The sequence below is a fragment of the Acyrthosiphon pisum genome, chromosome A2 (assembly GCF_005508785.2).
Source record: "Acyrthosiphon pisum isolate AL4f chromosome A2, pea_aphid_22Mar2018_4r6ur, whole genome shotgun sequence".
Classification (NCBI taxonomy): Eukaryota; Metazoa; Arthropoda; class Insecta; order Hemiptera; family Aphididae; genus Acyrthosiphon; species Acyrthosiphon pisum.
In genome coordinates this window covers 37165253-37188020 of record NC_042495.1, presented here as the reverse complement: position 1 = coordinate 37188020, position 22768 = coordinate 37165253, and the positions used below count along the sequence as shown (strand labels likewise).

The window sequence follows — 22768 nt, the reverse complement described above, 5'->3', positions numbered from 1 at the left end:
TCGATATTTTATTCTTTTATGGTTTACGTCATGCCGTCATGTTGGTTTGATCAATTAATACAATCCCAATATCAAATATTAAAAAAAATATTTTAACAAAAGTAGGAGTCAGTAAGCTCTGTAACGAATATACAAATCAGTTTTGAAATTAAAATTGGATCGGACCAAACAAGATAATTTGCAAAACATAATACTTGCCAGCAGATAAGTAGATATACCTAGCTATATATCGTATGAACTGCGGATACACCATATTCTGCGAAAATGCATGCAAATAAATATGTGTTCAATACGCTTTAGCCACATCGATGGTGTTTATATAAAATGATGGTCATTTGTTGCTGGAATTTTTTATTAAAAGATTTTTGAAATAATTGATTTTGAAATCCCAATATATGCCTTATATAGTTATATAATTATATATATCAATATACACAGCAGTGGCAATCGAATTTTTTTTTCCGTTTCATCCGCACTTAAATGCACATGTATTACATATAGATAATATTATTGTAATGACTATCACGTGATTGTATATCATACCTACACATCATAATTATATTGTATAGATGCAGCACTCGCGACATATATAGCTACATAGCTGGTATATACCTAGTACCTACGTCAGGATATTTACCCACATAAACACGCGCGTATATATGCGTTTGTCATTATAATTGGCTTAGAGAGCGTCGGCGGTTTCATATACACCGCCGCGGCGCACACTTACCATTACCCCCGCGGTATATCTTGAGTCCACCGGCGGTATATAAGCGGATGAGGTGAGGGGTTTATCGCGTTATACAGTTCTGGCGGAGCGGGTGCGGATCGCGGGCGGTCGGTCGCGAGTATAATATATAGGTATATATATGTATATATAGGGCGCAGGCACCTGGGGCTCTCCGCCGAACCCCCGAGGCCCACACACACACTGCCGTGCTCGCGCCCACCCCCTTTGCCACCCCCTCACAACACACCCCCGCGATTCCGGCAGTCCCGTTTCCATAATGGAATAACTTTGGGAGATTTATCGTGCGGGGCGGCGGCTTTCGGCGCCAAGTTTACGACGGGTATATAATAATAATAATACTGTATACACGCGCTCTACACCTATATATATATATTATATACACACACACACACACACACACGTACGCCTTATTTATGTTGGTGGCTGAGTAGCGATACATATATGTGTGTGTGTGTGTGTGTGTGTGTGCATTGGGTATATTATATAATATAGGGTCGAGGGGTGCGCATATGGGTAGAGAGTGAGAGGCAGAGACGACGACGGACGACGGACGACGACGACGACGACGACGACGAGGAAGAAGTCGATGTGCGTGCGTGGCGCGCGGGCGCGTTATGATAATCAAACGGATCCCTTAATAAATAACGACGAAACGAGCGCGCGGGGTAGGTGCATGCCGCCGTCGCGTCGTTATTAATGGATCGAATGCGGTGGCAGCGGAGAAAGGGATGCAAATATTATATATACACCGCGTAGATATTATTATTATATAATAACGCGGGGCATAGGGTGCGGCGGCGGTCGGCGGGCGCGTCTTTCACGGGACCACGCGACGGCGGCGGCGATGTGTACCTATATATATATATACATTATACATAATATATTATGTATATACGCGGGCGACTAAATCAATTTGCACCGACGCCTTTTCGCGCGCTGCAATAATCATAATTGTTATTATACGACTATATTATTATAATACGGGTGCGCGTATAATATAACGATAGCTTTTGCAGGGTAGGTATATTCCTACCTACCGCCCGCGATCGACCGAATTTTTTCTTAGTCATTAATATTCGCGCGTCCGAGAACGGATGCGACTGCGGCGGTGGTTTTGCCGGCGCTTACGAACCGCGTGTAGTAGTGTTATCATCATCATCATCATTATTATTATAATTCGGCGGACAATGCGGAGGCGGTGGATCGTCCGCTGGAGTGTTACCGTGGAGGGGGGTGGCAGAAGGTAAAGGATTTTAGTGGTCCGATATTTTTTTTTTTTCATTAACAGCCCGTTCCTCCTAACGAGATTATACCGACGCTGTGATAACGAAAAACGTCAACCACTCCGCTTGGGTAATTATTTACGTCATTATCATCGCATTTCCCACAATTATAATAATACATTTTGCAGATGCAGTAGCCATCTTCGTTCGGTAGGATTTTTTTTTATTTTGTATACAAATATGAAGTTTTTAGCGCCACTGCAGATGATTAAATAAAAAAAATCTGTTTTCGTTACTAGTTGCATTCCTACGTTGATTATCGGGTAGGTTATATTAAATTCCCACATAATATGTTCTTAATATATAATACAATACACAGGGTCGGATTTTGGTCTAAATATGTGAAGTCCGAGCCTAAGGTGGTAAATTTTAAACTAAACTAAATACTTTACTTTTCTTTTCGAATGGAGCCTTCGAGGGCGGCATACCTATTATATATTATAGTAAAGTCCTACTTGCGCTAAATCCATCCTTGACCAATCAATATAATCACATCGAAATCATTGACGACTTGTACCTACGCGTAATGACCTTATACTTAAGTAAAATCAGATAAAAGAAAAACCGTGTCAAAAGTTAGTAAATGGGTGAAACTTTGTGTCGGGTATCTGAATACTTAATAATAGCTTATACATTTACAAATCAAGGAAAGCAGTTTTATGGATGCTTTATGCTTTGTATATAAAAGTTTGGTAAATCGAAATTTCTGCCCGTTTTTTAGTTGATGATGAAGAATAAATCAATTTGGTTATTTGGGATCATATTACTTAAGGTGCAGAGAAAAATAAGAGAAACAATTATTTAAACATTCCTGCAAAAAAAATAAATAAAAGACCCACATAATTTGTTTTTACATAAAACTGAAGCGAATGACTGATTCAAAAACAGTACCTATTTGATAAAATATCCATGTCAACACCGTTAGAGTGTAATGTAACATGGTTAGTAAGCCGTAAACAAGCGAAAATTGCTTAATTAACTAAATATCTTCTTACAGTACCGAGTTACGACCAACACTATTTTATTATAATGTTGCCAAGGAAACAAAGAATTATTTTCCACGTCACCATAATAAAATTACAAAATGTTTTATTCATAATGAACGCAGTCGTTTCTTTACATTTACTTTCGACGTTCCATAAAAGGCTTAAAATGGTTTCTTCATTATTTAATTTAGAGTAATATAAAAATTAGAGTTAATTAAAAAAAATTTCATAATTAAAATTGAAACACCTATAATAAAATCAATTTATAATGCCAAACACTGGCAGTCACTCGTAGGTTTTTAATAATATAATTGTGTTAACTGTTATAATATTACGACGTAGACGGCAAAATAAACTGAAGTATCAAGTCTTGACTGACACATTTTTGGATTAATTTACCATAGTTATATTATCAAATTATATCGCTTTCGTAAAGTTAATTAAAAAATGCATTACTTATCATTATTTTAGAGTCAGATTTCCAAATCTTCGCTCACAGACTACATCTGTCTTGTATTTAGATTTTTTAACTTCAATAAATAATAATATTAAAATCATTAAGTATTAACCATAGTACAACACCACTATATTATTCAAAATAAATACTTTCCCTCAAAATATGTATTATGAATAATGATTTAAATTGTAGCTGTTATCAATAAAATCCATCGGTGATGCATGTTAAGACTTAGACAATCGATAGAAATGTATAAAATTGTATCGTAATATAAAATAATAAATATTATTAAAATATTACACTTTTCGCTACCTAACTATAGCAAAACACGCGTACAAAATAATCTCGTAGTTGCAGTTAGTTTATCTTTAGAAAATAATTAAGTACTGATGCCTGATATACAATAGTGCAGACATTTAGATGGTTCTCCATAATTTAAACCGTATCGGTTTTATCTGTGTTAAAATTATGTTTCCAATAATATTTTGTATACTTCTCTAATTTCGATTATTTTGCTAATTGAATCAGTCGTTTCAGAAACCCGACTTGTACAAAAAAAATGTCATCACGTTTTATTGAAGTTTTGGATTCTTCATATTGTGTACTAGTCCACAACCATTCAAAAGTGTTTTTAATTGCAGTGCAAATAGTAAGAGTCAAGAGATACCCCATTAGTCCAGTAGATGTTATTTTCATTTGGGTTTTGGAACAAATCGCGCGGGTTTCTCAAACGACAAATTGTATTACGTTGTTGTGATTTGTTTTCTATATCATATTTATTACCTAATAAACATTATAGGCTTGACAAAAACAGTATACCTACTTATTAGCTATCACCTATGCGTATTAAAAAATCAATGAATAATAAAGGATGTTTACCAAAAAAGTAACAGTTACAGTGTTACACTACCTAAATACTTTTCGAAATCAACTCACCCAAGTCGAATTACCTTTTAAAAACTAAGTACACTGTACTTCAATAACTACTGTTCTGCACCACCAATACAAGTTTAACTCATTCACAGGGTTCGGATGCAGCTGTTGCACGATGAAGCCGTTCGGGTCGATGGCCGACGGAGGTGGCGGCGCCGAACACCGTTCGTCCAGCGTGGCTGAGCTGCGGCGCAAGGCCCAGGAACACTCAGCCGCGCTGTTCCACAGCCTACAGCACGTGGCCAACATGCAGCATCATGCGGCCGCGGCCGCCGCGCTCCAATTGCCCGTCGGTCTCGGGCTCCAGTTGCCGTCGCTCACGTCCACCCTGCACGCGCTGGCCGCCAACCGGAAACCGGAACAGCAAAATATGCAGCACCCGCAACCGCTGTCGCTGACCACAACCAGCACTACCACCACCGCAGCCACGACGGAACAGGCCACTTCGGTCTCGCCGCAACATCCACCGACGTCGTCCGACAACTGAATCTCGCGACCGGTCCAAGACCTAAATTATTAGGGGTCGTCGTCACATCCCCCCCCCCCCGTGAATACCTCGTCATCAGCAGCCGGTTCACCCCACACGCGTACTCTTTGCCATAAATTATTATATAACAATAACATTACTACAACTACAACTGTCGTTATCAGTATGCAACTATATTACATATTGTGCAGGATGTGTGTAAAGGATTCATCACGATTTCAATTTGACAAATGCAGTCAATAATATATTCTACAGAAACACGCTGAAATAAAAAAATTAATAATATACATAGTAATATTATAAACTCGAAACCCGCTGCCGAGAGGTTTAAGAATTACGTCGTTTGTACAGTAAAATGACATCGATTAAAACAATATTATATTAATCGTTACGTTAACTTATATTATGTCGGTTTATGTTCGTTTGTCCTTATGTTTTTGTTCACTCATTTTTTGTATAACTCGTCTGATAAATGTATCTATTTATCTCTCTATCTCTCTCTATTATATTAAACAATATTATATACGATCTTCATTTTCCCATTATATACGTCATTCTAGTATTATAGTTACGTATTATTATTATTATTATCATTATTATTATTATTATTATTATATATACACACACGTGACGTTAATTTACGGATAACATATTTATAATAAGTGTAGGAAAACTTTTACTATTACGTGATACGTGATTTATGTTAAGTATAAAATATTAATGTGAAAAAAAAATAATTAGAAAATGGCGTCAGCAATAGCAAATATGTTTTTGTTTTTATTTTTTCGTTTAATTCTTAGGTGTATAGACAAAATTAACTTAATTCATAATTAGGTACAATTTACGTGTCACGTAAATGAAAAAAAAATTGACACATCAATATAATATACTCGATTAAGCAATATAAAATGTATTTCCAATCAGATATTGTAATTTTTCAAGACGTTACAGTATACTTAATTAATATATTATTATATTATTATACATCGCTATACCAGTACCTAGTAGTTGTTCAGATTGTTACCTTCTATATGTTTGGTTGCATATGTTGTATAATTAGATATTTTCAATGTATGTATTATTATAAGTGTGAAGTATTATTATAATATTATACCCTATATATTATTATATCGTTTTAATTTTTTTTTTCCACTTTCTCCTCTTACGCTGTAAAGGCCTAATCAAAAAACATTATATTATTTGATCCTCCCATATTATCGAAGCGTGGTATGAAAACAATCCGTGGCATCACTGCATCAGAAACATCAATAATAATATAAACCATATTATCACAGACTATATTATTATATTCATAGTTTTTGTTTACATCGCGGGTGAGCTACCTATTTTCATATTATAGTCTGTGGTGTAATATGTTATGTAGTATAATAGTCTACAGAATTTTTCAAGCTATTCGTGAGAACTGCAGACAAGCACAGTAACTAGTAAGTATAAGTTATATAATATAGGAACATATCGAAAAAAAAAGGTATGTTACTTTTATATTATAGGTAGGTACCTGGTACATGTTATATAACAGGGATGGGCAACTGGCGGCCCGCGTACTTTTTTTATTTGGCCCGCGCTACATTTTCAAATTACTTCATATAATTTTATTATACTATTATTTTCGTGGTTTGTATTAATTATTTTGAAAATGTCCGCTAAAAAGCGTAAAAAATAAATGTTAGTAAATTTGAAAGACCTTTTTTTTTTTAGCTTTTACCTATGCACTGCGGCCCGCTAGATTTTAAAGTACTTAAAAGTGGCCCGCTAGTTACTTTGAGTTGCCCATCTCTGTTATATAATATTAATTACTGTATAACCTAAAATCCTAAAACATTTATATTAATTAAAACTATTGATATTAATAATATTAAATGTCTTATTTATTATTTTACTATTTTAGTTAAAGTATATTATGATTATAATCTAATACAGTATCTAACTTTTTTTAGGTACCTATAGACAACCTAAAAGTTGTCATTTTATCAGTAGACATCAATCTGCTAGTCATTCATACCTGATTTAATTAATAGGTACTCAGTACGTCATGTAGTTCTGTTATTAAAGTTGATCGTAAAAGATTATACAATAATCAATATTGATTTTGTACAAATATATCTTTTCTTAAAAGAAAAATATTAAAATAATATACATATACATACAATTATTAAGAAAAATTACTTAAAAATATTGTTTTGTGGAGGGGGGTCTAATAACTCCGTGGCAAATCTCGCTACATTTGTAATTTATTATAAACTAATTAATAAAATAGGTACATAAGAATAGTGCAAATTCTAAAATATTATAAAGTTCTATATTACAATAAGAGTTAAATTTAAGATAGGGCCGACAGTGCTAATAGTGCCCGAATCATAAATACGAATGGTGGTCCGGGGTGTTACTTGGTTTATAGCACCCTGGGTCAGTCTACCTCTGGGTATACCTATACATCACATACATGGACCGGGTCAATAATATGATGTCGACGTATCTGTATAACTTTGCACTTTGCTGTCTTTGCTGCAGTAAAACGCCCCTACTCTCGCGCGGCGCCGGTGCGTATCACATGACGTATTGTATGTGATGATACCAAACGCTGAAACGTTTCAAGATGAAATTACTTCCCGAAATTGCACAATCAATTGTAAAACTATAATATATATATATATTTATAAACGAGTGTGTGTGTGTTGTATTGTCGTTACAATATGGATTTAGTGCCGGATATAGGCTCTTAATGTCTTTACGGACTACGGTCGATTATATACAATATAACAGCAGTGGGGATCGTAGGGACGACAATAATAAAACGTGTAATTCCCTTCGTCCCCCTCACCACCACTCCCCGTGAAACGTCCCCACAATTTACGGCGATTCCAGGAATAAAACACACCGATATATGAATAATATACGCGTCGATCCCCAAGGGATACGCCGCCGCGCTTTCAATCGAATTAACCGAATAAGAAGCGTGTCGCAAACTAAATTTTTCGACGAAAAAGAAAGGCGTTTTACGCGTGATCGCATGACAGATTTACGCGCTGGAAAAAACAATTTTGCTAATTTGTGCTGTATGTGTGATTTGACGAGGAAAAAACTCGTCGTTGGACTGCTAGCTGATATACCACCACAAATATTGTATCGTTTAAATTTAATTCATATCGTAGAAACTGCATGGAAACGAACCAACGGCATGTACAGTCGATTAAAATTTAAATTGAAGAAAAAAAAGCTTTCAGGGGGCACCCGGGTTTGAACCGGGGACCTCTCGATCTGCAGTCGAATGCTCTACCACTGAGCTATACCCCCGCGTTGACATAAGCACGAATAGTTAGTTTGATAGACAAACATTTTTAATTTGACTATTGTTATTATAATATCGTGATGAATTGACACGTTTTGTCCATCACGTTAAATTTAAATAAATTTAAGAAAAAAAAATTCTAGGGGGCACCCGGGTTTGAACCGGGGACCTCTCGATCTGCAGTCGAATGCTCTACCACTGAGCTATACCCCCGCATTGACATTAGCACGAATAGTTAGTTTGATAGACAAACATTTTTTATTTGACTTTTGTTATTATGTGATGAATTGACACGTTTTACCTGTCACGTCGTTGTTTGTCAAACAGAATAAGTATTCATAATATTTATTAAAAGATATCACACAACAATAATAATATTATCTAGCAGAGTAGCGCATTAGCAGTAGCGCGTTTTATTGATATTTCATCGACATTTATCGCAGGTCGTCACTTGTCGGTGGATTTTCATTTTATAATAATAACTTATTATTATTTTGCTAAATATTTTATGCATAATTTTTATCTTTCATGCATATTTCAACATTTAAGTACATTTATTTATGCATATTTAAGATTTTTTAGCGCTTATTTGGTTAGTTTTTAATGCATATAAATCGGCGCTCTATAATAATAAGTAATAACACAACTGAGCCGTGGTGTACCCAGGATTTGGGGAGGGGGTGGTTGGTGGTTGGTGGCGAATTAAGAATTAATTGCGATTTAATTTGGTCCATGTCTAATAATATTAATCATTTAGGTGAGTTATTTGAAAATGTTTGTACAACCTCAACTTCATAACTTTATAGGTACTAGTAGAAAATAATACGAACTGATTATCAACTTCGGTGGAGGTTTTTTGGAAACAAGTTGGATGTAGTTGGTACTTTTGGAAGTCAACATTGAAAAATCTCAATACCTATTTTTTTAAATAATCCAGAAAAACATCTGATGGAGAAAAAACCAATAAGCTATTATTTGCTAATGACTAATGTATATTGTAGTGATATAGGTAAAAATATTAAGAATGTACTGATTTTACAATATGTTCATTTTTTTATGTTCTTGTCTGTTAGGAAAAATTGGTATTTTTTGGAGTCAAAAGTGAAAAATTCCCGATAGTTTTCAAAAGCGTCAAGAAAAACAAACAAAACATTAAGGAAAAAATTAAGATTTTTACGCAAAAATAGTTTTTGACAAAATCGGTTTTGGTTTTGAGTGTAAAGGTGTAACCCTAAAAATAATTACTGTAGATACATGAAATTTTCACTGAATATTTATTCTAGAATTTTTTATGTACCATGCGATTCTTTTAAAGCTATTTAGTATTTTTTTTTAGCTAGGGATTGGAAATTTAAAAAAAAAATAATTCTCTTAAATAGCTCATACTGTAACCAAAAAATCTTAAAAAATCTAAAAAATTTTAAAACAAAGTTTTTTTTAGACATTTTAAGTTCAAATTTGTAGGAAATTACATATTAAAACCAAAAATAACGATTTTAGTTTTTTTTTTTGTAATTATATATATATTATATTATTCGTGGGTATATGAAACTTTTAGAGTATATAATTATATTTTATATACATGACGAAATTTTAAAATAATTAAATCTTATTGGTATTTTTTGGGTTTTTTTTTGGGGGGGGGGAGAGAAAAATACAAAAATCTTCATTAAATGTAATGTAAATTAGTAGGTAGGTAGGTACATTAGTAGGTTAGTAAGTTCACAAGTAGTACAATATAATTTTTTTGTTTCAGGAAAAAGTTCACATTGTTTTAATGATTTTATGTAACCTTGTGTTTATTAATGTAAGTTATTGATTTTAATTTTCAATAACCATACTTATAAAACACATTTTTAAATTTTAGATCCTAAAATGATTTTCAATATCTTAAAGTATTAGCACCAATGCACTATGATAAGTATACAATCAAAGCGTCCTATCGTTTAAAAAAATCATCCAAAGCATATTATTTCTCCAATTTTTTTTTATTATTCTATAGATCCTGATATTACTAAATTCCATTGGGATTTTGTTATTAAATAATATATAATCAATAATGAATTTATCACATTAAGATTATCCTAATATGGGAAAAAAATGTTAAGTTACCTAAGAATAAAGTTTATATTGTAATTTGTAATTGTATTTGTGTTATAAAAAAATTGTTGCCCCCCCCCCCCCTCCCACATTATAGCTATGAATCAATGCCTGTGAATCATAATATAATACTATCCATGGGCTATGATACATTCAGATGGTAGGTATATTAATATATAGGTATAAATAAATAATTAGTTATAACTAATTATATAAGTATTACTATTGATAATATTATTAAATATATGTTTAATATTATTAGAAATTAAAAACTGAATGTTTAGTCTTAAAACATTATACATTTTTGTTTTTAAACTAGAAATAAAATAGTCATCAACTTTTTTCTTTTTACCATATTTTGATATTTTCCAAGGCGACATAATATGTACCTCCCACAGTCTCCCCAAAATAGGCGTGTAGATAGATGGGCTAATCATTACGCTTTAATTTTAAAAACCGATACCTGTAGTCCTATATACTGATAGTATAGGGATTGAAAAAAAAGTTATATGTGTACTACTGTCTACTATATTATAATATATAGCAAACTGCATCATTTATTTATTTTATTCCCGGCAAAATCCCGTGCTATACAACGTGTTGAAAATAATAATAATAGTGCGTCAAAATATGTATTCCTATAGTGCAATAAGACGTAAGTGTTTACTATATATATATGTAGGTACATTGTACGTACCTATACTTTATATACTATAAAGTGTATAGGTATACCTATATGTAAATACACTTATATACCTATGTATATTGTATACAAAAATATACATAGTACCTACACGCACAGAATTATACCTAAACACATCGCGCACAATATTATATTATAACTGCTATAATATCGCTACGTACCTGTCGCTGCCGCTGCAGTATATATCTCCCTATGTATATTATATTATTATTATATTAAAGCATCGAATACGCAATAATAATAATAATAATTCGGGACTCGAGCACGGTGCGTACCTATGTAATTATTATTATTATATAGTTATATTATATATACCAACGTATTCGAAACAGGCTTTTTCAGGGGTGGCAGGAGGGCGTTTGTCGTAGAAGGGAGGAGGCGTTTTGATTAAATCCCGAATACGTGTGGCTGCCGCAAATGGGATTTTCGAATTCCGTCGTAGGTACAGCGCGATGGCTGGTAACGGTGTGTGGGCAACAGTGGGATGGAGAAAGAGGTTTCAGAGGGTTATAGGGCGAAACGCTCCGTTGGCAAAGGACGGTGGCGGCGGCGGAGAGGTTCAAAAGGATTGCATAATGTTTGCGCTACGGCGCGGTGGCTGAAATGAAATCACAAACGAAATGGCGGACACGAATCGAATTTGGTCACTTTACAATATAACCTAACCTCCCCACCACTCGCCCACCCCTTTGTATAACTACATAACTCACCATTCGTATATCTGCGGCAACAAACCCGCACGTGCATATACCTATTTGCAGTATGTAATTTTCCATGCATATTAAATGATAGGTATGTATGTTATACAATATATATATATATATACGCCCATATGGTATATTATGTTATATGCATGCAGTGTAAGTATGTGAATTTGTAGCAGGTACCTATAGATTCACGCTGACTTCATTTTACGTTATAATATTTTTATTTTATATGATATTATAAAATATTATAATGTAGGTGAAATATATTATGATATCGGAAAAAATATAATGTTGTTACCTACAGTATTATTGATTGCCATGCATTGTATCTCATGATTAGGAATAAAACCGCAAGAAAAAGAAGACTGCAATCGATACCTATACGCGCTATTTTAATAGATTATATGATAAGTGATAACATAACTATATCATCTTAACACCTTGCAGTACAGTGGTTGTCTGATAACCTTGCAGACAACTACTGTAGATTGTGCGGCTGGATCGATATAGTATCTAACTGATTAAGTGTACAGGAAAAAAGAGAAAAACTCGATATAATACTATAGGGAGGTAATACGCCATTAATACATATTAGTATATTACATACTACGTTAAACATATATAGGTATGGAAATAACCGAATATGGCAATATACATTATGTATTTTAATTGTACCTATCTATATCTACATATATGATAAACGAAGGGAATGCGATAATGCATCACAATACTTTATCATATATAATAATTAATAATTAATATTTAATTAGTAGGTAGGTACCTACCTACTTCGTATTTATAGTTGATTACCATTTTACCAATGTTTTATCTGGATTTTACAATTCTATGTACCTAACTTGCAGTATAGTTACGTGTTTGAACGAGATAAAATGTAGTGTGAAAATTTAAGAAACTATTTACCTACTTGTAAGCACAAATCCAAATTCGCGAATCACGCCTCCTTTTCAACTATAAGTTCTTTTCTTTTTAACTAATGTAGCCTTCGCCCTACTGCCTATACGGACACCAACTAGTATAACTACCAATAAGGGTGCTAACTACTTAAAATACCTAAATACTCATACGATTTGAATAGCTCTTTTAAAAAACTATTGTTAAAATGTCATATAAATGTTACAATATAAACGCAAATAGTATTTTTTTATAGGTATTCAAAATCCAAAAAAAAAATGTTTAATTGTTTTATAATTAAATTCATAGATAATCAATTTGAATACTTGAACATTTTTAAAGATTCAATTTCAACCAAATTAGATAGGTATTTATAAGCAAAAAATAACAATTTTTATCAAACGAAATTATATTCAAGAAATATGAATCTTAGAGACTTGACATTTTCCAACATGACCTATTAACCTATACTTATATTAACATTTTTTATACACGATATGCAAATCATAAAATGTATTCTTAAAATTAAGCGACAACATTATAGCGATTTCCCCGGTTTCTTGTTTTAAATTACAGGTATAGATGAAATCGATCGTGATCGATAAATATAATATATAATAATCTGAAATCCGATATTTGCAGTGTAGTTCTAAAAACAGCGCGCGATAACGGATGTTGTTATATTTTGTCTCGTCGATTTCATCGGTCTCGGATTTCGGAACGACGACGGTGTGAATATTATTCCAATAAGTCAGTCAACACTGACGACGACGGGGTGATACATAGCTGACGTCCCGCTGCGTGCATTGCTTCTCCCTTTGGATTTTGCCGGTGCTGGATTTCAATTCCGGAATCGTGTGCCGCACCAACGACAGGGGGTAGGCAGTCTTCCGGCAAGTGTTTCGCGTGATGCGTTCCGATTCTTATAGGTCTACGCAGTTCTAACGATTTCCGACTGTTTTCGTGCAAATATAGAGTAGGCACGATAATACATTTAATGTGTGATAGAGCTTGCGGTATTTCAAATTTCAATAGCGGTATCAACGGTATAACGGTATTTTCGGCAACTACCGAGACACGATATTTTCGGTAACTATACCGATACGTGGTATATTTTCGGTGATTACCACAATACGGAATTTACGGTGAATCTATAAAGAACAGTGTTTTCAAACTCAGGAAAACTGAATAATCGTTTTTTTCTGAATTATGGAATCATAAGTAAACTCCAATTCAAACCCAATCTATAAATAAATAAAAAACTTTTTTTGTATAGAAAACATACAATCTGTATTTAAAAAGATACAAATAAGTAAATATTATGATTACATCTGTATACACAAATATAACGAAAGGTTTTTACTTGATGAGGGATGCAAATTTTCGTTACATATCAAATTTTGTACACAATACAACATGTATATAATAATATGAATAAAATATGTGTATACTGAATGTCTATTAAAAATTGTATATCCCCCATTGAAAAAATCATAGATACGCTAATCTTTAACTGACGTCATATTACCTACGACACGAGTCGTGAACTTTCTTTTATTATGCAGTATTTTCACCAATTATCACCGCATGATATATACTGTAACAATAGTGGTTACTGAATCCCAATATAGTCGTGGTATGCTAAAATACCGAAAATACCAAATACCAAAAGTAACCGGTAAACCAAAATTATCGCTATCCCGTCTTGCCCTATAAACTGTATGATTATAAACGGTTAATACGCGTCGTTGGTTAGGTATAGATGTATAGCCGGTGAATTACAAAATAAAAATCCCCAGACTACAATATTACTCACAACCACATGAAAATGATTGAATAAATATTTTTTAAGCACTTATAACATTATCAATATTTAATTGCAACGTTTTTGTGGTATTTATCTGCTCTCGTTATCATAAATTATAATTTGGAATATGTGTAAATGTATTGTATTATAATTTTAAAGTAAAAAGATCTCAAAAGTCAAGAGAAAGTGTCAAGTAGGTAATACCTATACTATATAGTATATTTATCATATACATTATATAACATTCATTAAAACAGATACATATTTAAAAAGTTATTTATTATAATACAATGTAGGTGTACAATATTTTTCTATTTTTTAAATGATTATTGCTATGAAATAATTGTAAGTTACTATATAATATAGATTATAGGTAGTTAAAACGTGATGTTTTCATTGTTGACAAAACAATTAATTAATGAAATTTAGAATAGAATATTAAATGTTTAAATGTATAACTTTTGACAGTTACTGTTAATACCTTCGTATGAAAAAACACGATGTTTTGGTATAATACAAAAGATTATTAAACTTCCTACAAAATCTGTTATGATTCCAAAATATATCTCTAATCAGTAATCAATAGGAAATAAACCCGGAAACCTTGCCCGACTATCAAATATTATGACAAGTCTAACAATCTGCAAACTAAAATCATGTTTTTTTTCCGAAAGTTTTGTTTTCTAAACGGCAGCATTAGACGATCGTCTAAATTACATGTATACCTACCTATACCTATACGTATACGTTACAATTAATTATATTTGTTTATACTTGATTTTGGTATGATGACAACGTTGCAATTTAAAACAAAGTGGACCTGTGTATATAAAAATGTAATTGTCGGAAACGTGTAGGTATGTACCAGGTACCTATATAAATGGTTATCAAAATCTACACGATTCCACAACCTCGCTCGAGAACAATAAAAAAAAAAATCTCGTGGAATCATTTTTTGGCCAATTATGCTGCAGTATTTTAAGTTTATTTTTAAATTGCAATGATATAATTATTAGGTATACAAAAATAAAGAATAATCGAATATACGTTTTATAATTATCATTAACCATTATTATCACATTTGACCACTATTTTTTTTTTTTTTTATAAACCCTAAGTCTAACATACAATCACCCTAATATTTATACAATCATTGAATCATCCCTTTTGTACAGTGACATCGTTCTTTTTGGACCGCCCCATTTAATACTATACAGCTCCGATGATTTTTTAATAATCCGGTAAGCTGTAGTACATTATATACACTTAAAGCAAACGCCGTCATACAATAGACTAAAACTTTCAATATCGTCATCAATATAGGGGAACAAAAAAATAATAAAATAAGTATCGACAGCATAATGCAGTGAATAATGAGTAATAACTAATATAAAAACATTAGAATAATTATTCGACGGTCAAATTCTAAATGTATGGTAACCGTGTAGTATGATAATTACCTACCTATAATGAATTAGATGAGCACCTCAATGTACACAATGTATATATTACCTAGGTAATTCAAAATATTATGTTCTGCATTTTAGCAGTCACATATTACGAGAATTAATAATTCAAATAAACTCATCACTGGTATTATAATAAAAATTAAATTATACATTAAAAATAAATTAAATCAAATTCAACTTTAAAAAAATTATGAATATAAAAATGTATTTAGTACGATGAAATTGTTCAGTAAAGATCTTTCATTAATACTAATTTTCTCACTGCATTGCTATAGCCTTCTTTGAAATGAAACCAAACGTCGCTCTTCACAATTTCGTCTCGAAATTCTGTAACGCATCAAAAATGTATTAAAAAAAAAATAATAATAATAATAATGCACACCTTACATAATTAATAAAACATTTTAAAGGTAGGTGCTGAAAAAATTCTTTATCACATCGGAGGTGGGTTGTGTTTTTAAAAAAAGAAAATGGAATCATTTTAAAACCAGGTCGAGACATTTTTTTTGTTTTTTTATTTTTTTTTAATAAAAACGACACAACGAGCGAGCTCTTTTCACCGTTAACCTATTAATTTTAAACGACGAGGTAGATAGACACATAATATTATATATATTTACGGCGTATAAAAATCCATCGGTGGCTTTTGACATATTGTCGGGATTCACCTCGGGGGCTGAGGGTTTTAATCGAGCAAACAGTGGCACACCGCAAACCTGTTACAGTGCGCGAAGGATGGAAACCGCATTAATAAAACAACCCAACCCGCACGACCCGGCACGAAGCTCCAGCAGCCGGTGGTGCTTCGTCCGCCGTGTGTCAACACAGAGAGCATATAATAATAATAATATCGGACACGAATCTCATTACGTGTGCAGCATAACAAACAATAATAATCTCTCGAAAACTGTGTACGCAAACAGACGGGACTCTGTGCTCGTGTTTGCGAACGCGTAATTGGCTCGGCACCTATACACTGCAAGGCGCGCACCGGGCCGCATTATGCGCGATACATAATATTATATTATACGATACACACGACAAAAACCGGGGAATTTTTTATTTATATTTTTTAACTCGACACAAGCAGAAAGCCTCGACGAACAATTTATGCGTGATGGGTAAAATAAAAATCGCAAACGATTAGAGTAATACTGCGGACTGCGTAAATACCTGCAACCACGGGACGAAAAATAGGTTCGACTACAGAAATCGCTTGTAAACAATAATATTATAATATGAGCGCTATTCTATTAAGGTGATAAACACAGAACACGATCACGTATAGGGACACCTTTGACGGGAGATGTGCGGTTGAGTGCTGTGATGGATCGTCTTTTTCGCCATGGCACGCATCGCTGAAAACGTTGAAATCACCACCACCGTATGTATATTATTATTAATTCATTCCGTTTCTAAAGTTTGACGGTTATCTCGCAAAAGTCGATTAATTATTGTACGTGCATATGGCCAACCAGCTACAATAGATTAATATTGTCGTTTGTCACAACAAATTCGCAATAATATTCCTGCATTATAGATGATTATTAATCATAAATATGTACCTCCCTACATAAATATTTATACTATATAGGCATTAGGCACACAATTTAAATATTTTTAACCCACCGTTATATAATAAGTATGACGGTTTTTTCCTCGAAGTAATATTATTCTTTAATGATCTTCGGGTCAATCAAATCGCGTTTAAGACAGAAAATATGATGTAATGCAACACAAAACCAATGTCGGATGTATTTAGATTTGAATATTATATTTTTTTACATGTTTTTGCATTTTATCAGTTTCAAGTGTATATTTACAGCCTTGATTATATAGGTAAAATATATTAATATATAATATGCCTACCTATTATGTTTCTACTGCAGAAATTATATTTTTTTATAGACACTCATAGGTTAGGCTTGAGGGGGATAGCCAACCACACATATTGGTACACCATTTTAATTATATGTGAATTTGATTAATATTTTTGCTTGATAATTGATGTACCTATAAGATAAATGATTTAATTGTACTCAGTACTTAAGTATTATAATTTAAAAATTTTAATTTGTTATCAAATTTTGTTTGGATTTTACTTTAAACTGTAATTTCCATTACTAATTTACATCACTAATTTAAAAACAAATAGAAAGTTATGTAATTTAAATGATACATTTTAAATAAAAGATCAAAATTGTGCACGTTCTTATAGTTAATGAGTGTTTTATTTATTGTTATTATTTAACTATTTAAGCAATGAAATGGTTAATTTTAGGTACAAATTAATTCAATATAAAAACTGATATTGGGTTAGGCAGTCTTAAAAAGCAACTGTGATGTACATAATTTTAGCACTCCTTAATATAAGTATCTTTGTGTGCCTTTCTTGTAGCAGTAGTATTATATTGGTCGTTAATTCGGCACGCTTACCTTTGTGTTTGTGCCCAGCGGGTGAATCGATTTCGCGACCAAAGAAATCTTTCTTTTTCTGAAAAAAAAAAAAGTAATAAAGTGAGTAAATAAATAAACTTTATAAGTTACATTAGGGTTTACGTGGTGGAAGCATGTAAGCACAAACGCAATAACACAACATGGATGACGACGTCGGTGGTGGTGGCGGTGGTAGCGGCGGCAATAGATACCCTTCTTTAAACGACCGAAAGTGGAAAAGAAACCGCCCAACCACAGCCGCACTAACGCTTGAAAATGCACATATAACGTATATATATTATACCGTCGTTTTTGTATACGAGTGGGGTTTAATTGATTATAAAATGTATTACGTTGGTTCGGGTTAAACGACTCGTACACAAACCATACATGGCCGGCGCACGTTTATATATAATATATATATATATGCGTGTGTGCGCGTGTGTGTGTGTCTATGGACGCAGCCCCTCCATCAACCCCTTAAGTTGGTGTCTCCCGGTCCCCCGTCTAATATAGAGGGCGCGATCGCGATCCCGTGCACGTATGAGTATATGTGTGTGTGTGTCCGGGACGCTAAAACGGTTTAATGGATCGAAAACCGCTCTGGACCGGACGCGATAGCTAAAACGTATGGAACTACTTTATATCAAAAAGACCAGAGGTCAGTATATGATGTCGGGTCAGGAAACGTTGTACGGGTAAAGTAAGAAACTTGGCGCCTCGGCGTTGGATTTATGACCGATAATGCGCTGAGGAGAGTGGCGGAGGAGAGACTCGAAAGAAAGTGAGTGCCACAGCGGTCGAGGGTTGGATTGGTGGTATATTATGGTGGACGAGTCAGAGTCGGAGGACGAGAATGAATGATGTAGGTGGCCGGGGGAGGGCCGTCGTTTATACGCACGTATATACCAGGGTAGAACGGAGCAGTCGAAGGAAAGAAAAGAGGGCGAGGAACATAGACGATGACTATATACGGGACCGCCAACACCACTTCGCCCATACCGGAAGTGACGGCCAGTAATGTCCGGCAATGTTTTATACGTACTACACACATATATATGGTTGGCATTTTCACACCATGCTTCCACCAGCTCCAACACCACCGCTACAACCACAACCACCAGAAATCAACAAACAGTAAAGTAACATTTTGGATGTTGTTTGAACTTTTGCTAATAATATTATCATTTGACGCGATAAATTCAAGATCATAAGTTTTAAATACATTTTCAACGAACGAATACAGAATTACATAAATAACCATATAAATACGAGTTATTTTCTGATGTCGATTCAAAAATTTTAAGGACCTTGGAAATTTATTAACAACTAGTTTTTGGGACAAAAATTAATTAATAAATACCAAATAACACCAACTATCTAAATGCATTTTAAATATGAATAATTTGTATTCATTCAACTACATACTAAAACAGTTTTTAAACTATTTATTTTTAACTACTACTTGAATAATAATAAATTAACAGATTTAACTTATACAAATTAATATAGTGTAATTAATAATTATTATACCACTATATTTAAAATAATTAGAACTGTATTATTTGCAACACATTATTTGACCCTCATTGAATATTTTAAACGGATAACAATACATTATCTTCCCGGAGATTTAAATCAACACTTTAAATAGGAAAATAAAAAAAATTAGTCTCATTTAAATTCGTTGAGTACGATAAACTCGAACTAACAATTAAATATTCATAGAAATTACCATGAATAATTTAATCGTTAACGTACAACTTTTTAAACTATAAGTCATATTATTTTTTATTTTTTTTAAGATACTAACGATAGATAATTGAAAACTATTTTAAATGGAAATCATAATTCATTACACCTAAAAAATAGTCAGAAGTTGTCTTTCAACGGATGCTCTCTTATTTATTTATTCTTATTTTATATTTACCGTGTCTTGATATTTATCAAAATATATTTTATCCTGAACACTACAAAAATATTTTTAAAAAAAATTTAGTCTGTGTTCAATTATTATCAATCTATAGATGTTATATAGTCCTTGTTAAAATTGTATATACATACCACCACAAAAATTGTTTACGAAAAAAAAGGATAAAACATTAAAAATCAACCACATCTTAATTACAATGGCTGGGGACATGTTTGTGTAATTACAGCCATATTGGTCATTAGAGTCCTAGCTCCACTCGGAATTAAAAATTAATTATAACTGTATCAATGATTTTTAATTTTAATTAAAGTACATTATGATCATATAGTTAATAATTTACTTACAAATGTGCAATACCTATACATACATTTATAAATTAAATCTTTCCAAAGTCTTATAGAATATTAATACAAAATTATCGACCCTCAAAAGTTGAAAACAAATGATACAAACATATCCTTAAAAACCCTTCATAATATTATATAATAATTAAACTAGCTGATCCCGTGCACTTCGTTACCCGTTAAATGTACAAACTGTATATGACTCAAACTTTGTTCAATATTTTATTTAATATTCGGTGTGTGATGTTCTAGATTTATCTTAACTTTTCTGTTGCCCAGGATAAAAATTCTGGTTCACAGCAGTACATTATCAGGTAGGCAATCTACCTGCGGTAGATCGCGGACCCCGTGCTGTTTGTACGTAAGTGTATAATTTAACTCTAAAATATCAAAGTTATACCAAGTTTGTCGTTTTTACTTAATTTCACCTACGATGAATTAATATATTCAATTATTACAAAAACCTAACCTAACCGTACTAAAATCTGATGAGTAAAAAAACCAAATATAACCCTTTTTAAATTAGCCTATCTTCTTCCAAGTGGTCTAATTGTACAAATTATTAATTAATTACCATTGTAAAACGTAACTTTTAATGTCATAGACGCGCGTGCCACGGAAACAAATAATAAAAAATAACCACATATAGTGTATGTTGCTACGTGTCAACGATACACTACTGTGTGATTAATATTGTGCACTTAGAGGCCGTAACTTCGGAATTACTTATAGCACAGCATACAAATTTAGATAATAGCCGATTCTCAGACATATATATTGATACAAATAATAATATTAATCAACAAACATGCCAATATATAATACACTATTATTATTTTTTTTTATATATATAACCAATAGCAACCATTTATAAACAAATATTTCTACCGTAAATTATCAAAATCACTGTTTGAGCACTTCTATTATTTTTTTTCTGGACAACCCTTATCACTTAGGGGTATAAAAAATAGATGTTAGCCGATTCTCATACCTACTGAATATGCATAAAAAATTTCATAAAAATCGGTCAAGCCGTTTCGGAGGAGTATCGAGACTAACACTGTGACACGAGAATTTTATATATAAGATTATATTGTGATATAAATAAAACACCCATAATAATATGAATTTGAACAATATGTAATAAACTAATAAAATATAATAAATAATAATATAACAGAATCACTTGCGGTGTACCTATACCTACGCCCGCCACGGCCACGACCGTCGGATCGAAAAAAAAAGAAGTGTATGCACCACCACACAAAGGCTATTTCTTTCCGATGAGATTAGCTCCTTGCGTTACCTGCACGCACGGCGCACCAATGGCAGGCAATACAAAAATAAAAAAATCCATTTTTTTCTCTCTTTACCGTCATAGCAGCCAGGGCTCATGTCACAATCATATACCTATTGGCTATTAAGTACTATATATATATTATACTATATACGCCAGGCGCGAAAATACTCGTACAAATGGAGGCCGGTTTGTGTGGTTCTACTACAATCTGTGTGGCGAGCGAAAACATTAAACCAGCCTTATATAAGTAGTGTTTACGACCAGGATTTCGACCATACATTGGTATATAGTCGGGCACGACGCCACGACGGTATACCACCGTACATATTATGTATACACTTCGACAGTTTTTTCCCCTATACACGCCCACGATATAGGATGTATATTACGTATTATTAAAGCCTAAATGATACGCGTTTATACATGTGGTTAAAACTCCAAAATATATATAACTACTCGTATATGATTAATAAAAAAAAAGGTGGGTAAGAGGATGTCGCTCTGCTGTACAGTAGGTTACAAGTGGGTCACTGTATAATGGATAGTATTAAATTTAAATTCAATGATATAATATCACTGTATAAGAAAAACGATTCTGAGTGGAGACGGTTTGTCAGTCTAGGTATTAGACATACCTATTATAGGTATACTTATCTATGGTATTAAAAAAAAAATTGACCTATAATAGGAAGGTACCTATAATAAATTCCAAATTAATCATATCACAATATCCATATAACGCGTCATACATCAACAACAAACAGTGATACTATCATAAATATATAATAGTATACTTTAAAAGTTTCAAGTACCCACGAATAATATTATAAAATCATAACAAAATAACTAA

At 32.8% G+C, this 22768-nt stretch overlaps 2 protein-coding genes and 2 non-coding genes across 5 annotated transcripts in view; 1 reads left to right on the top strand and 3 right to left on the bottom strand.

The window, feature by feature from the left end:
* LOC100166378 (paired mesoderm homeobox protein 2B) overlaps positions 1-5695 on the top strand; it is a 42079-nt gene extending 36384 nt beyond the window's left edge. Inside the window, exon 9 of the mRNA XM_001942755.5 lies at positions 4503-5695. Within this exon, the coding sequence (XP_001942790.2) occupies positions 4503-4897 (395 nt within the window). The 3' untranslated portion in view covers positions 4898-5695. The remainder of the gene's footprint in view (positions 1-4502) is intronic.
* Positions 5696-8140: 2445 nt separating this feature from the next.
* TRNAC-GCA lies at positions 8141-8212 on the bottom strand. The gene has a single exon. It is a non-coding gene; the product is annotated as a tRNA-Cys (tRNA).
* A 136-nt stretch (positions 8213-8348) lies between these two features.
* Positions 8349-8420, bottom strand: TRNAC-GCA. The gene has a single exon. It is a non-coding gene; the product is annotated as a tRNA-Cys (tRNA).
* Positions 8421-15541: 7121 nt separating this feature from the next.
* The window catches only part of LOC100160476 (chromosome transmission fidelity protein 18 homolog), a 32876-nt gene continuing 25649 nt past the window's right edge, over positions 15542-22768 (bottom strand). Inside the window, exons 19-20 of one of the 2 annotated variants that reach the window (XM_001944150.5) lie at positions 18342-18399; positions 15542-16232 (exon numbers count right to left, since the gene is read on the bottom strand). In XM_001944150.5, the coding sequence (XP_001944185.2) occupies positions 16132-16232; positions 18342-18399 (159 nt within the window). In that variant the 3' untranslated portion in view covers positions 15542-16131. Of the gene's footprint in view, positions 16233-17941; positions 18400-22768 lie in introns of those variants that run through there. The other variant, XM_029490987.1, reaches the window with a different exon arrangement.